At 40.4% G+C, this 16,870-nt stretch overlaps 2 protein-coding genes across 2 annotated transcripts; one reads left to right on the forward strand and one right to left on the reverse strand.

Annotated features, from left to right (window-relative positions):
- Window positions 1–4,857: 4,857 nt before the first annotated feature.
- On the reverse strand, window positions 4,858–5,979 carry LOC110785031 (uncharacterized). The gene has a single exon (XM_021989470.1). It carries the CDS (start codon window positions 5,977–5,979, stop codon window positions 4,858–4,860), a length of 1,122 nt encoding a protein of 373 aa, XP_021845162.1.
- A 3,225-nt stretch (window positions 5,980–9,204) lies between these two features.
- Window positions 9,205–15,402, forward strand: LOC110785042 (protein argonaute 7). Its single transcript, XM_021989481.2, has 3 exons — window positions 9,205–9,822; window positions 12,461–13,682; window positions 13,758–15,402. Exons 1-3 carry the CDS (start codon window positions 9,441–9,443, stop codon window positions 15,181–15,183), a joined length of 3,030 nt encoding a protein of 1,009 aa, XP_021845173.1. The 5' UTR covers window positions 9,205–9,440; the 3' UTR covers window positions 15,184–15,402.
- The last annotated feature ends 1,468 nt before the right edge of the window (window positions 15,403–16,870 follow it).

The following is a 16,870-nucleotide window of genomic DNA, read 5'->3' on the forward strand; positions in this document are numbered from 1 at the left end:
TTCACGTCTGTTATATGGCCTTTCGCTGATCGCTTGATCCTGCCTACGACGTAACGACGATATCACGAGGTGGATCCTCTTCCTGTCGCGTCGGACGCCGCTGAACTTAGCCTGCGGGTGAGTTTTATTTATTTATTTATTTTTATTTTTTTTTCAAAAAATGTGCGTTGTGTAAATCTGTTTTGGCATTGGTTTTGCGCAGGCGTCGCAGGCTGCCTTGGCTGTGCGCAGGCAATGTTCGTTGCTGTGCGACGAGGTGACAAATGCGAGGCAACTGGCGGCGACGGCAAAGAAGGCGGCCGTGTCGTGGGAGGCGAAGTGGAAGGCTGCTGAGAAGAAGGTCGTGGACCTCGCTGCGGTGGTTAAGGCCAAGGGTGATCAGTTGAAGGGTAAGGATAAGCAGTTAGCCGACGCGGCGAAGGATTTGGAGAAAGTGAAGGGAGAGTTGGCCTCGACGACGGAGGAGTTAGATGGGTTGAGGAGCTTGTACGATGCCCTGCAGGAGGAGGCGAAAGATGTCGAGGCTCTCGCTATATGGCGGACGCGGGCGCAAATGATGTACTCCTGCTTGATTGGGGAGACCAGCATTTCGCCGTGTCAGAAGGAGATGGACGACTACCTGGCCAATGGCGGTACTATGGCTGATCTGTCGGTGCCCGTGGTGGACTCGGAAGAGTTGGCAAAGACGGCTGACACCGCCAGTACTGAGGCGACAGAGGTGGACGCTGCTTTGTTGGTGGAGGATGTGCCTGTTCCGGGGCAAGAGGGGGAGGTGTTAGCTGTTGAGCGCGAAGGGGAAGCTCTTGTCGTCGTTCCTCAAAGCGAGGCGTTGGATGTGGCGTCGGTGGAGGTGCCAGTCGTGACCGACGTCGTCGTGCCCCCAGAGCAGGAGTCGGAGCAGGAGGTCGTGGCCTCTACTCAGGAAGAAGGGATGTAATAGTTTGTAGTTTTGAATTTCTGTTGGTTTTTGTGTTTTGATTATGAATTTCTTTACTCGTCGACGGCGACGACGAGGTGGTTTGGATAACTTGTGTTTTGTTTTCGCATTTTGGATGTTTTTACTCGTCGTCGGTGGCGGCGGCGAGGTGTTTGGATAATATTTGTGATTGTATTTCGGAGGTCGTGGCCCCAGGGGTCGCGCAATTTGTATTTTGCTATATAAGTGTGTTCCTTTTTCTTCTTATTCGTACGTTTTCTGTGACTTTTGTGTTTCGAAGCTTTTGTCACGCGTCGTGTGGCATGTGTTTTACTTTGTGTCGTGTGGCATGTGTTTTACGAGGAAAAAATATTGAAATGATAGCATTACATGTATGTAAAACAGTACCTGCGTCAGTTGTTCATTGTTAATCACTTGGGCTTCGCTTTCCGTCGCACGTCGTCGGTTCCGGTTGATATTCGTCGTGTGTTATCTTCTGCAAAAGAAAACATGGGTTGCTAGGAGGATTGGTCGTCGGGGATGCCAACGGCCCTCCGATGCTTAAGTCAGTAAAAGTTCCAAACAAATAAAGCGACAAAAAGTAACGAAGAAAGTAGAAACGATGGTACGACAACTGATAAAATTGGCTACGACGGATATTTAAAAGTGATAGAGTTTAAGATGTGTAGCGTTCCAGCTTCGGGGGACCGGCTTGCCGTCTTTGGTGACGAGCCTGTATGCCCCCTTTCCAACGATTTTATCGATCAAGTACGGTCCTTCCCAAGCTGGTGCGAGTTTACCTGCGTTTAGTTCTTTTGTGTTTTGGAATACTTTGCGCAGCACCCAGTCGCCCTCCTTGAACACTTTTATTTTGACGTTCTTGTTGAAGCATTTTGCCACGATCTGTTGCTGCGACACCATCCTTATCAACGCTGCTTCTCTGAAGTCTTCTGTGTTGTCGAGATTTTCACTAAGTTCCACGTCGTTCTGCTCTGGTGTCATGAGTCCGTATCGTGCACTGGGCAGTGTCACTTCAGGGGGTAGTACTGCTTCGAACCCGTAAACGAGTGAGAAGGGAGTCTGTCCCGTCGTCGTCCTAGGCGTCGTCCTATTGGCCCATAGGATGGATGACAGCTCTTCTGCCCATCGTCCCTTCTTATCGTCCAACCGCTTTTTAGCGATGCGATGATTGTTTTGTTGTTGGACTCTGCCTATCCATTTGCTTGGGGGTATCTCTGCGTCGACGTCTTTAGCTCGATGTTCCACGTCTTGCAGAAAGCCCTAGTCTTGTCGCTGATGAATTGGGATCCGTTGTCGCATATGATTTCTGATGGTACTCCGAATCTGCATATAATGTTAGTCCATATGAACGAACATACCTCTTTGTCTCTTGTTGGAACACACCTGCTTCTATCCACTTAGAAAAATAATCTGTTAGAGCTAGCATGAAGACTTTTTGTCCTGGGGCGACGGGTAGTTTACCGACGATGTCCATTCCCCATTTCATGAAAGGCCACGGAGTTAAGGTGGGGTGTAAGAATTCAGATGGTTTATGTGTCATACCTGCGTGTCGTTGACATTTGTCGCACTTAGCTACGTACCTCATTGCGTCTTTGAGCATTGTTGGCCAATAGTATCCGTTTCTTTTGATTCTGGTTGACAGGCTTCATCCACCTTCATGTCCGCCGCATTCTCCTTCGTGGTATTGCTTTTGTAGTCTTTCCCATTCTGTTTTTTCTGCGCATCGCATCAACATTCCGTTCGCTGATCTTTTAAATAATATACCCTGCAAAATAACATATCGTGACGCTTTGAAAAGTATTTTCCTGGCCTCGAGCTTGTCGTCGGGTAGGGTTTCGTGTGTTAGGTAGTCGAGGATGGGCTTGGTCCAGCTGTCTGTGTTTGTGGCTGATAGGACGAGGCTGGCATCTTGTGGTATGTCTTTTTCAATAGCAGGTGACAATAGGTGTACTAGGGGTATGGTCGAGAATGGTGATTTTCTGAGTGCGGATCCTAGATTGGCAAGGGCGTCGGCTTGTGTGTTCAAGTCTCGTGGCACTTGTTTAATGGAGAGGGGTTTAAATTTGGAGGCTAGCTTTTTTTGCTTTTTTGAGGTATAAGGTCATTTTCAGGTCTTTAGCCTCATAGTCGCCGTTGATTTGGTTGACGATTAATTGTGAGTCTCTGAATATGTTGAGTCCGCTTGCCCCCAGTTCTTCAGCTAGCGTCAATCCGGCGATTAACGCCTCGTATTCTGCTTCGTTGTTTGTCGCTTTGAAATCGCAACATATGGCCTGTGCTATCATGTCCCCTTGTGGTGACTTTAGCACGACGCCTAGACCTGCACCGCGGAAGTTAGACGAACCGTCGACGAAGAGCGTCCATACCTCTTCTACGTTATTGATGAGTTTGACTTCGTCGTCCGCTATTTTCTCCAAGTCGGCGCTAAAGTCTGCCACAAAGTCTGCTAGGGCCTGCGATTTTACCGCCGTTCTTGGTTGGTATTTGATGTCGAAGCTTCCTAGCGCCATCGTCCATTTCTCCATTCGACCTGTTAGTTCTGGTCTACGCATCACAGACTTGATTGGATAATTAGTCATCACCACTATTTGGTGAGTTTCGAAATAATGCCTTAGTTTTCTGGCTGCAGTAACGAGTGCTAAAAGGAGTTTTTCGAGGGAGGAATACCTGGTTTCTACTTCTAGTAGTGACTTACTGATGTAGTAAATAGGTAGCTGTTGCGTTTCGTCTTCTCGAGCTAGGACCGCACTAACTGCTGTGGAGCTGACGGCTAGGTAGAGTTGTAGGACTTCGCCTTCTTTGGGCTTGGACAGGAGGGGTGGCGACATCATGTATTTTTTGAGGTTTTGCAAGGCTATTTCGTGGTCGTCGGACCAGCTAAAACCTTTGTTTTTGCACAGGACGTCGTAGAATAGACGACACTTGTCCGACGACCGCGAGATAAAACGATTTAGCGCCGCCTCTCTACCTGTCAAGCGCTGTACCTCTTTTATGTTCCTGGGGGGTTGAATGTTGATGATTGCGCGCACCTGGTCAGGGCTGGCCTCGATTCCTCTTTGGGTGACGATGTAACGTAAGAATTTCCCTGCAGACACTCCGAAAGAACATTTAGTCGGGTTAAGTTTCATACCGTATTTCCTCAATATGTCGAAGGATTGTCGTAGGTGTTCGACATGGTCGTCAGCCTTCCTTGATTTTACTAGCATGTCGTCGATGTAGACCTCCATCGTGTCTCCAAGTTGGTCTTTGAACATTTTGTTGACCAATCGTTGGTATGTCTCACCTGCATTTTTAAGACCAAAAGGCATGACTTTATAACAATAAATTCCTCTGTCTGTTACAAAAGATGTTTTTTCCTGGTCGTCTGGGTGCATAAGGATTTGGTTGTATCCGGAGTAGGCGTCCATAAATGTTAGTAGCTCGTGTCCGGCAGTGGCGTCGACCAGGGCGTCGATATGCGGCAGCGGGAATGGGTCTTTGGGGCATGCTTTGTTGATGTCTGTGAAATCGATACAAACTCTCCACTTTCCGTTCTTTTTACTGACGACGACGACATTTGCTAACCAATCTGGATACTTGACTTCTCTGACTTTCCCGGAATCTATCAGTTTTTGGATCTCTTCGTCTATGATTTTATTTCTCTCAGGTGCGAATTTTCGTCGTTTCTGCTTCACTGGTTTAAAGTTGGGGTCGACATTGAGTTTGTGGGTGATGACGTCCGGACTGATTCCTGTCATGTCCTCGTGCGACCAAGCGAAGCAGTCCGAGTTTTCTCTTAGGAATGACACTATCTGACTTTTGATGTTGTCAGGTAGCGACGCTCCGATCCTTACTACTCGGTCTGGCTTTGTCTGATCTAGTATTATCTCATCGATCTGTTGGTCGTCAGGGTCGTCTACCGTCGACCCTGGCTGTAATTGCTAGATGGATGACTTTGATGGTTTCAGCGTCGTTTCATAATATTTCTTTGCGTCTCTTTGTTGTCCTTTGATTTCCATGACTCCCCATTTGGTTGGGAACTTGATTGACTGGTGGTATGTCGATGGCACCGCTTTCATTTTGTGGATCCATGGTCGTCCTAAAATGACGTTGTATGCTGATGGGCAGTCGACGACATTGAACTTGGTCATCACATTGACACCTTCTGCGTACATAGGCAGCGATATCTCCCCTACCGTTCGTAGCGATTCTCCACTGAATCCTACTAGGACTGTCGACCTTCTGATTATACTCTTTTCGTCTAGTCCCATTTCTTGCAGAGCCTCTAGGAACAGTACATTTGCTGAACTGCCGTTGTCGATCAATATCCTTTTGATGAGAGCGTTGCCTATTGGGAGCGATATGACTAGCCCGTCATGATGTTCCTGTTGTGTGTCGGTTGAATCTGAGTCGTCGAAGGTTATTATCATCGCTGCTAAAGACTTGTCGAGTGCTACTTCGTCTTCGGTCTGCCCCTCTTTGACGGCTTCAGATTCGCCCCTGTTGATTTTTTTAGCTGCAGAAGAAGTTAGTCCACATATATCTGAACCACCAGAAATAACGTTTACCACCTTTTCGAACATGGGCGGGGCCGGTCGGTCGCCGCTTGGTGCTGGGTTGGGTTGGGAGTTGATATCCTTGTTGTACGTCTCCTTTCCTTTGTCGCTCAGTAGGTCCTTCAGGTGGCCTCTTTTCAGTAGATATGCTACCTCCTTTTTGAGGGAGATGCATTCCTCGGTTGTGTGGCCATTGTCGCGGTGGAAGTCGCACCACCTGCTCATGTCCTTCGTAGAGTCTGGTCTGTCGCGCTTCTTAGGCCATCTGACGGTACCACCTACACTTTGAAGGGCGTTCACCACGCCTCCGATGTCGACGTTGAAGCCATACTCGGAGATGGGGGGATAAACGACCCGTTCATTCCTGTAAACATTGTTAGTATCATCATATTGATTGACATTTTGTACCTGGTTCTGGCGGTTGTATGGTTGGTGTCTCCAGCTGTTGTTCCTTGGGGTGTACGACCTCCTGTCGCTGCTACCCCCTGCTGGTCGCTGAGAAGCCATTCATGTAATCTCGTCGTCTTCAATCCGCATTTGGGCAGTGGCCCTCGATCTGACCTCTTCGAAGGTTGCACAGGGATATTTGGTTAGTTCCCGGTACAGCTCCGAGTTGGGGATGAGACCTCTCTTGAATGCTTCGATGGCTGTCCTGACATCACGGTTTTTTATACTACTTTTCTCACAATTAAAACGGTTAAAATAATCGCGTACCGACTCGGTAGGTCCTTGGACCAAGCGATAGAGGTCACTTGTCTGTTTCTCCAACTGGCGACTACTGGCGAATTGCTGGTAGAAGGCGTTGATGAGGTCGGACGGGCAGAAGATGGATCCAGGTGTTATGTTCATGAGCCACTCCAGGGCTGCTCCGTTGCTCCGTCGAGGGTCCCTCCGAATGATTTGCACATGATGGGTTCGACCAGGTCGTAGGGGATGTCGATCTGCCATATTCGCTGCTTGTAGACGTTGACGTGTCTGTATGGATCAGACGTTCTGTCGTACAGGGTGGTCCAGGTAGGGAGTCGGAGCTGGTGTGGTACCGTCACCCTAGCGATCGCTTCACAGAACGGCGATGCTGCATACCCGTCGGTCGGTTCGGTTTCCACGGGCGTGGGTGCCCCTGGCAGTTTAGTCATCAGCTTCAGCATCAACGAGAATTGCTTCTTCATGTGAGTTTCCATCTTATTTAGGCGCTTGGTGACGGGGTCCGGTGTTGCTTCATCCTCTTCTCCATGTGGCTCTTCGCCGTCGGACAGGTCCTCGGAATCGTCAGTCATCTCGAATATCAACTTCTTCGGTTTTGCACCTGGCTTGTAACGCGACTGATACTTGGTACTTTTCACAGAGTCGAGCTCCTTCTGGAGGTTTTCAATGGAGGCCCTTTCTTGGGCCAGCTCTGCTTGGGCCTTTTCGTAGGCCGCTTTCATCTCTGCGAGCGTCATCTCTTCAGTGGTCATGGTGTGTAGGGTGATTTTGTGTGAAACCTAGTTAATGTCCCCACAGACGGCGCCAAACTGTTTATGCCAAATTTTGTCTAGAGGCGACCTTTGGCTTGGGTCGACACTAACTAAGCAAGAATCAAATAAAGAAAGACAAAAGAGACGCGACACAGAGAAGTGTTGACGCGGAAAACCCAGGAATAAGGTAAAAAACCGCGGATAGCTATGAGGCTATCAATCCACTAAGTTTTCTATCTGATTGTTTGTGTATTATTCTAGAGATCAATGTAGCAAAATTAAAGAGCGAATACAAGAATAATATGAATGCTAATAACTTGAGAGTATGAGTGCTTGAGTTAACATGTGCCTCGCTTGTCATCGTTTTCATGCTTTTATAGGATATTTCCAACGGTCTAGTCGGTTGAGAGAATCCCACAAAGATAGGGATCTCTTTGTCACACGTCTCTTTAGTCTTCAACCACCTCCGTGCTTCTCGCGCATGTCTTGGACTTATTCCGCTAGTGTGACGGCGCTGCCTATCATGGGCTTTAGGTTAACTTATCTTTATCAACCTGTTCTTTGAGGACGCGTCTTTGTTGCTTGCACGTTGTCGTTCGTCCTTCGTCGTCTATGCCTCGTCGTACGACGCTGCGTCGGACGCGTCTCCCTGAAACTATGTTTACCTGCGAAACGACAGAACCTGGTTGACATGACATAATCAAACGTTAGAGCGGTTATGTCGTTAGTCCAAAAAGTGGGATAACAGCTACCTAGCTATATCTAATTATATGTTAATCTTCGGTAGTAAAAAATATAAAACTTCAATTTCTTAAAATACTCATTGAGATGAATCAAACAAGAAGAAAATGGTTATGTTTTTTCTTATTATTTCGAAAAATTTATTTTCTTTAATTATGACTAGAGTCAAGATTTCAAGTGTGAAAAACAAAGGGAACTAAAAGGGTACAGGTACTTCGTACTTCCTTATTCTTATTTAAATGACACAATTGAGTTTTGGACGTCATTCACACAAGCTCATTTGACTTTCTTTTGTGATTTATACTTAAGAAAAAACATAATCGTGTAGAGTTTTATTAGATTCGTCTCAATCAAGATTTTTTAATTATCAACTTTTTGTAACTTTTTCGTATCCATAATTAAAGATATTAATGTTTAAAATTGTATATTGAAAAACGTTATTAAATAATTGTGTCATTTAATAAAAAACAGATGTATTGGCATTAAGTAATTTTTCAAAATAAAACGTCCTTGGACTAAAATCACCTTGCTATTTCCGTTAAATTTTGACTTAATCCATGAAACGTTGTTGTTTGATTAATTGATTTGTGTATCAAAGATGTACTCATTGTGTCTAAAATATCTAAAATATTGATTAGACTTCTTTTCAGGTCATCCCTAAAAAAATTTACCATTTTCCTCTTTTATTAAAGTATCATCAATCTAACCTATCTCTAATTCTCTATTTTATTTACTACCCCACATGTTATTTACTCCCTCCGTACCGGAATACTTGACCTGTTTTCCTTATCGGGTCGTCCCTTAATACTTGACCTGTTTCTAAAAATGGAAATATTCTAACAATATTATATTATTTCTCACTCCACCCTTATTAACCCACCTACCCCTTACTCCATACAAAAAATAATTAAAAATTCAACCCCTACTCTCCTCCAACCCCACCTCTTAACCCACCTCCCACTAACTACATTAAAATAATACCCCACTATCAACTACTACCTATTAAATTAAATAAGTCAATTCAAGTCCCTTAAACTATGTGCAGGTCAAACCGGGCCGAGTATTCCGGGACAGAGGGAGTAATACAGTTATCAACTAAACAGAGACTAGTACAAACTACAAACTGTAGTTACAAGAAACCAACGTGAACTAATGAAGTATTGACTTAATAGTTAAGACTGAAGTCCTGTGTTAGATAGGTTTCAGGTTCAAATACTTTACCCCCGTTTATAAATGTATTGTCCTTGTAGCTCATTCACACAGAAAAACTATGATACCGACGCAATGTTTTAGAAAGCCCTATAACAAGTGATAAATGTATTGCAAGGCTTGGTCTCATAAGTCATAACCTCAAGATTATGAGATCAAAGATCACTAAGAATCTTTAAAGGTGAGAATTCCCCTATAATTACTTCTAATAAATGTGACCTACAAAGCTAACAATAGAGTTCATCATCTCACCTTATAAAAAAACAAAGAAGTGATAAATGTATTTTATCAAAAAAAAAACATAGTCATAAATTGCACACTTCCACAAAAAAGGGCACATTGACCTATTTCTCCCTTTTCAAGCTCAAACCTTTCCTTTCTTCCAAACAAGACACAAAGAACTACAACTCCCTTAAACTCCTAAGTCCAGTCACTTTCTTAAATAACTACACTTTCTTCCTTCTCTTTTCACTATTTCTTACTTTTAATTTTATATTATTATACACCTTTTTATTCCTCAGAAAAGAAATCTCAACTTTTCCTAACCCAAATTGCTTATCCATGGAAGAAGAAACACAAGATTCCAACCCACTTACAAATTTAACTCCTGCTCAGAATAACACCAGAAACAACCATCGTCGTCACCACCACCACCACCATCATCACCATCATCATCATCAATACCATCATCATCATGCCATTAACATTGTTAATCCTTATTATAATAATAATAATAGTTATAACAGATTAATTGGGTATTTTGATGAGCAGCAGAGGCAGCAGCAGAATTACAAAGGGATTCTTCCTTTACCTCCAACATTACCTTTTCAACAAAACCACAAATTTAGGCCTAATTATAAAAACCATTTTCCTAATCCTTTCTTTAAACCCCATAAATTACCCACTTCTTCTCATAATCATGGATTCATCTCAGCTTCACAAGGTAAATTATTCTTTTTATTATTTTGGGTTATTTTTTTGTATGGAATGGGAAAAAGAAAGAAAGAAGCATTATTTTACTTTTTGTAGATATTCAAAATGATTGTGTATTGATACGTCGGAAACAACACTCTTTTCTCACTTTCTTTTGTGGGTTACTGTTTAAACAAATAATGTTACTCTATTTGATTGTCCAAAATTAATCGCCACTTTGATACTAATTTTAGAGGGAGGGATTGCATAGGACTGGATTAGTCTAGTGTGTAAACAAATATTGTTACTCTGACTGTCATGAAATAATAGTCATGTTACTTTTAGACGGAGTGAATACCTAGGAATGGATTAGTCTTCTGTTTAAAGTCTTTAAACAAATACTCCCTCAGTTTCTTAATACTCGCACCGGTTTAATCGGTACGGAGTTTAAGATACTTGAATTGACTTATTAATTTAATATTCCCTTTCTTTTTGTTTGTTACGTATACTTTTAAGGTGTTTCACAATGTTTGTTACGTGGGAGAATCTTTCCTTTTATAAACTTATTATACTATTCCGTATCATTTTGTGTCATCTTTTAATTTTAATTGGTCTAATTTTTTCAACTCATTAAATTTCTTCATAAACTTTTGTTTAAGACCGCCTTACCGGAAAGACCACTTTAATTGCTTAACTAATTAGTTATATTGCTTAACTAATTAATTTTGGTGCTTAACTAATTAGTTTCATTGCTTAACTAATTGATTTCAATGCTTAACTAGTTGATTTCCATGCTTAACTAATTGATTTTAGTCCTTAACTTATATGACACCAATGTAGTCTTTTATGTAAGACCGCCTTATATAAAAGTTTGTAAAATTTCTTTACAATTTTCCAAGTATGTTAAGTTAGCAATCTTTGTGTTTTTCCATTATTGGTTCATTTTGATAAATAAAACAATCTTATTGGTTGTTGTAATTACTAGTGGATTAAGGTTTTATTTGGGTTATTTTCTTAATAAAAAAGAAAAAGAATCTTTATTAGACGTTAATAAACGTGTAAAAGTCAAACGTAACAAACAAAAAGAAACGGAGGGAGTATGTGTTAGTTGATAGTGGGGGTATTTTTTTAATATAGTTAATGGGAAATGTGTAAGGAGTGGGGAAAGGTGAGTGGAGGGTTGTGAATTTTTAAATGATTTTTTGTAGGGAGTGAGGGTGTAGGTGCGGTAATAGGTAAGTGTGAGAAATAATATAATAAATTTCCCTTTTTGTAGCGGTGCAAGTATTAAGGGACGGTCCGAAAAGGAAAGCGGTGCGAGTATTAAGTGACGGAGGGAGTAATGTTACTTTGTTTGACCGGAATTAACTGTAGCGTTGATAGTGTAGCGTGTGTCATGCTACAACTAATTTGTGTTTGTTCGGAATTAACTACTTCCTCTGTTCCTTAATAATCGATCTGTTTTGACCGGATACGCTTGCCAATGCACAACTTTGACCACCAATTTCTTTAACTACATATTATAAAAACTTATAAAAATATTAATATTTTGAAAATATATATTAAGATGAAGCCAACAATATATTATATACTAACATTTGTTTTCATATACTATAAATAAAATAGGGTCAAAATGAATTATGTGAATAGTGCAAAAAGTCAAAACAGGTTGCGTATTAAGGGACGGAGGGAGTATTCTATAAGGAGACTCTGTCATTATCGTAAATCGATCTCCTATAAACAGTCTAAAACACCCTTATTACTTACCAACTATATTAATATTAACTGTAAAATAAATAAAAAGACATAAAGAAAAATCAGTTAATCAAATTTAATCAAAGCTGGTAAAAAGCCAAAAAAAAAAGTCAAGATCAAATACTCCTTATTGGTCACACATAATTTATTCCCTTTCAATTACGGAGTACTCTATTATGCCACATCTTATTATTGTGACAAATCAAACACATTTTAGTTTAAATGTGTTCAATCAAAATTCAATCGAACAAAAATAATAATAATCCATCCCCGAATTATTTGGATGTCCACATTTTTTTTGAGAAACTTTGCAAATAGTTTTTTCTACATAACATAATTTGCTTTCTTATACTTCCTACTTTTCAAAAAAATTGCCACACTTTCAATTTTACCACTATTTATTTATTAACTTTGACCATAAGTTTTTACTAATTTATTAAAAGCAAATGTTATAAGTAAAATGTTGGTGGATTGGTTTCATTGTATATTTTTATAATACTAAATTTCAAGATAAAAAAAAATGTATGATTAGTGATATTTACGGTCAAAGTTATATCTTGGCAAATGTGCTAATCACAGTGTTGCAATTATTTTGAAACGGATCAAGTATATTTTTGCATGTATCGCTTGCATATAAGATTGAAATATTATATGGAGTAATATGGGTTGTGATACGACTAATTTCAGACGGAGGGAGTATCTAGATTTGTCTCTTTTTTTTTTTTTTTGCTAACAAGATTAGTCTTGTATTATGTTTCTCTTTTTTTGTTCTTTTACTGCTTTGTGTTGAAATTGATTTTGATGAAATATGTTGTCATAATATGATTGCTCCTTTTTTGTTTAAATAGTTGCAAGTTGTGTTTATGTATTAGCAATTTAGCATTGATTAATAATGTAAATTGATTAATAAACAGCTGATGAACAGCTTGGGGAACAACTTAGTTCACTTAACATTAAGAAGCCTAATGTTGTTGATACTACAACACAAGCATTAGTGGCTGCAAAGAGACCGGACAATGGTGGAGTGGAAGGCGAAGTTATTTCTCTTCTTGCAAACCATTTTCGAGTAAAATTTGACCCGTGTCAGCAAATTTTCCATTACAATGTCGAAATATCTCCAAATCCTCCAAAGGAAGTGGCTCGCGCTATAAAGAAGAAATTTGTGGAAGAAAACTCGGCTTTGCTTTGTTATGCTTCTCCTGCTTTTGATGGTAGAAAAAATTTGTATAGTCCGGTTGAGTTTCGAAACAATAGGCTCGAGTTCTTTATTAATCTCCCGGTTGTTCTGAATAGCAAACCGTGTTTAGAGGGCAATGCTAAGGGAGAAGTTGAGCAAAAAGTAAAGTTATTTAGGATCAACATTAATCTTGTTTCAAAACTAGATGGAAATGAGTTGAAGAAATATTTGAGCAAAGAGGGGGATGATTGGGTGCCACTTCCTCAGGAGTATCTGCATGCTTTAGATGTTGTTTTGAGGGAATGTCCTAACGAGCAATGTATCGCTTTAGGAAGGTCAATGTATTCGATTTCGATGGGAGGGAGTAGGGAAATTGGTGGAGGGGCTGTTGGATTAAGAGGATTTTTTCAGAGTCTAAGGCCAACTCAACAGGGCCTTGCTTTGAATGTAGATTTTTCAGTGACTGCATTTCATGAGAGTATTGGAGTAATAGAGTTTCTGCAAAAACGGGTCAAGTTTTTGCATGATCTACCTGATAGGAAGGAGAGGAGTTTGACAACAATAGAGAGGAAGGAAGTCGAGAAGGAGTTGAAGAATTTGAGGGTCTTTGTTTCTCATAGAGATGCTGTTCAGAAATACCGGTTCCATAGCTTGACTGAGGAAGCTACTGAAAAGCTCTGGTTTGATGACCGCGATGGAAGTAAATTGAAGCTTGTTGATTACTTTAAGGATCATTATGAATATGATATCCAATACAGGAATCTTCCTTGTTTACAGATTAGTAGGAGGAAGCCATGTTACCTTCCTATGGAGCTTTGCATGATTTGTCAAGGGCAGAAGTTCCTTGGTAAACTCTCAGATGATCAAACTGCTAGAATTATGAAGATGGGAAGTCAAAAACCAAGAGAACGAAGAGCTATTATCAATGGAGTCATTAATGGTCCGCTTGGACCAACAAGGTAATTTGCTAATGGAATCTTTGTTTTCCTTTCACAAGTTGAGTATAACATTTAGTTTTTTTGTTGTTGTGGCAGTCACGGAGAAGAGTTCAAACTACAAGTCACGAAAGAAATGACACGATTAAATGGGAGAGTTCTTAGGCCTCCAAAGTTGAAGCTCGGAGATGGGGGAGTTGTAAGTGATGTACTTCCTTCTAGCATTGATCGGCAATGGAGCCTTTTGGGTGGGCATGTAGTTGAAGGGACACGAATTGAGAGGTGGGCATTGATGAGTTTTGGCGGAACCCCTGATCAAAAATCTTATGTCCATAAATTTATAAGCCAGTTATGTTTCAAGTGTGAGCAAATGGGCATTCTCCTCAATAGATCTACCATCATTACCCCACAATTCGAGTCAATCCATGTCCTAAACAATGTCACTCTCTTGGAAAGCAAACTAAACAAAATCCAAAGGGAAGCCTCAAACAATCTACAGCTCCTCCTGTGCTTAATGGAGAAGAAACATAAAGGTTATGGAGATTTTAAAAGAATAGCTGAAACCCGAGTTGGAGTTGTAACCCAATGTTGCTTATACTCAAACCTTGGTAAACCGAATTCCCAATTCTTGACAAACATGGCACTCAAGATCAACGCCAAAGTTGGTGGATCAACAGTTGCATTATTCAACTCGTTACCCTCACAAATTCCCCGGCTTCTTACACATGATGAGCCGGTAATATTTATGGGAGCAGATGTAACTCATCCTCACCCTCTTGATGATTGCAGTCCTAGTGTTGTGGCTGTTGTTGGAAGCACAAACTGGCCATCAGCAAACAGATATGTGTCAAGAATGAGGTCTCAAACACACCGCCAAGAGATTATCGAAGATCTTGGAGAAATGGTGAGTGAAATACTAGTTGAATTTGGCCAAGAGGTGAAGAGTCTCCCTAGAAGAATAATATTCTTTCGAGATGGAGTAAGTGAGACTCAGTTCTACAAAGTCCTAAAAGAAGAATTGAAATCAATAAGAGAGGCATGTGATAAATTTCCTGATTATAAACCATTAATCACGTTTGCTGTAGTACAGAAGCGGCACCATACAAGATTGTTCCCTGATGAAAGTGATCCAAATTGTTTACCATTCTGTGATGAAAACGTTCCTCCTGGAACTGTGGTTGACTCAGTGATCACTCACCCTAAGGAATTCGATTTCTATTTATGCAGTCATTGGGGAACCAAGGGAACAAGTCGACCAGCACACTACCATGTACTGTGGGATGAAAGCAACTTCACTTCTGATGAGTTTCAGAAGTTGGTTTATAGCTTATGCTTCACATTCGTAAGGTGTACTAAACCAATTTCTATCGTACCCCCTGCTTACTATGCCCATCTTGCTGCATATAGGGGCAGACTGTACCTTGAAAGGTCGGAATCTTCTACCATGTCTCGGCTTGGTCCTCCAAAGCCAACTCCTTTGCCTAAGATAAGCCAAAATGTAAACAAGTCTATGTTCTATTGCTGACTGATTAAGTTCTTCATTTTTATCTACTGAAACTAACATGAGATACTTTAGCTTGTAGATTATGGTAAACAGCCAAAAGGATCTGTGCTTTGTTGGTTTAGCTTAAATTTCCCAATGAAACCATATCTCAAGTGTAATGTATCGTGTCCATTATAAACGGGTTGGAAAACTTCAACACTAACCCGGGCCGTTAAATAAATGTGTGGTGTTGTGTTGACCCATTTCAGTAACCGTGTCGGAAACCCTCACTAACCTGCTTTTTTGTGTTCGGTTCGTGCCGTGTTGTCGTGTTTGTTCTATAAAGTTGGCTCTATTAGTAAGGTTTATCACCAACTTTATTAAAGTATTATTTGTTTTTTTATACGGGTTAAGTCGTGTTAGTTTCGTGTGGTGAATTTCAATAATAACCTGACCCATTAATTAAATGTTTTGTAAATTTTTGACACTAATCCGCTTTTTTGTGTTCAATTCGTATTGTGTTGTTATGTCCGTACAATCGTCTGTATTTAACGAGAAAGTTAGCCATCCTACGGAACCTTTGATGGAGTGGATATTAACTCCCGGCTACTGTAATCATGGATTGCCGATGAAGTGATGAGTATGCTTGTAATTGACTTTGCATATAGACAAAAAAAAGATCTTCTCAAGAAAGTTAGTGCTTTTAGAGATTTTTGTGACTAATTTTTGCGAAAGGGAAAATTTTAAGACCAAATTGATGTGAGATTATCCAAACTTCGAATAGCGGTATGACGGTATCATAGGATAATGGATCCGATCCCCGTCAAATGACCATTACACTTCCTTCTTGTTTCCTCAAGCTTGATCTTCACTCTTTAGAACGATAATGAAGTGCATCGTGACATAAGACATGATAACCCCTCCAATTAGGAACTCAATAAGCACGTGGCTTTAGTCCTTCAATCCATATCTTATTAATCGTTGTTAAAACCTTTCTTTGATGGACGACCTACTCTATATTATTCCATACAAGTAAAAAAAATCGTAAAATTTATCTTGGTTCTACTCCGTATTACGAATACGGAGTAGTCAATAGATTTTCATATTTGTTTGCTTAATGTCTTGTACGATTTGTGATCCTCTCATCCTCACACGTCTCTTTTGACATACTACTCCGTATTATTTAATTTAACTAAAATACATATCTACTTACCCACTTGCTTCTACTTTCTCCATTCTTATTTATATGACATAATTTATTTTTCCACACATATAAGGAGAGGTAAAAAAGAAAGCTAAAGGACAAAAATGCTTCTTAACAACAACAATCAACCATCACTTTTACCTCTTTAAAAGTGAGTTCAAAGATGATAATTTACCGTGTAAAACTTTTGCATAATAGAATTGAGTACACTAAAAATATTTTTTCCATAATACATGCGGAGTAGGAGGAAATAAATTTCAATATCAGAGATGTATTACAAAATACATCTCAACCAACAAAACGAAAAAATATGGAAATGACAAACACTAAAGGACAAAACACATCAATCAAATTGTGCTTTTTATGTGAAACATTGCATTTGTTTTTGAAGATTGGTGTTTGCTTTTTGAAAAATGGTGTTTGTCTTTGCAAAATGACGTTTCCATTTCTATGAAATGTTTTTTGCTCGCACATCTCTGATATGATGAAGTATTTTCGGATATCTGATATGTGCTTGTAAATGCA

Source organism: Spinacia oleracea, chromosome 6, assembly GCF_020520425.1.
Source record: "Spinacia oleracea cultivar Varoflay chromosome 6, BTI_SOV_V1, whole genome shotgun sequence".
Lineage (NCBI taxonomy): Eukaryota > Viridiplantae > Streptophyta > Magnoliopsida > Caryophyllales > Amaranthaceae > Spinacia > Spinacia oleracea.

Excerpts from the sequence above, each read along its gene's own strand:
- LOC110785031 (XM_021989470.1), bottom strand. The coding sequence starts at position 5,979 with ATGGCTTCTCAGCGACCAGCAGGGGGTAGCAGCGACAGGAGGTCGTAC.
- LOC110785042 (XM_021989481.2), top strand. The coding sequence starts at position 9,441 with ATGGAAGAAGAAACACAAGATTCCAACCCACTTACAAATTTAACTCCT. Across the intron at positions 9,823-12,460 it reads ATTCATCTCAGCTTCACAAG|CTGATGAACAGCTTGGGGAA; the intron begins GTAAATTATTCT and ends ATTAATAAACAG. Across the intron at positions 13,683-13,757 it reads GGTCCGCTTGGACCAACAAG|TCACGGAGAAGAGTTCAAAC; the intron begins GTAATTTGCTAA and ends TTGTTGTGGCAG.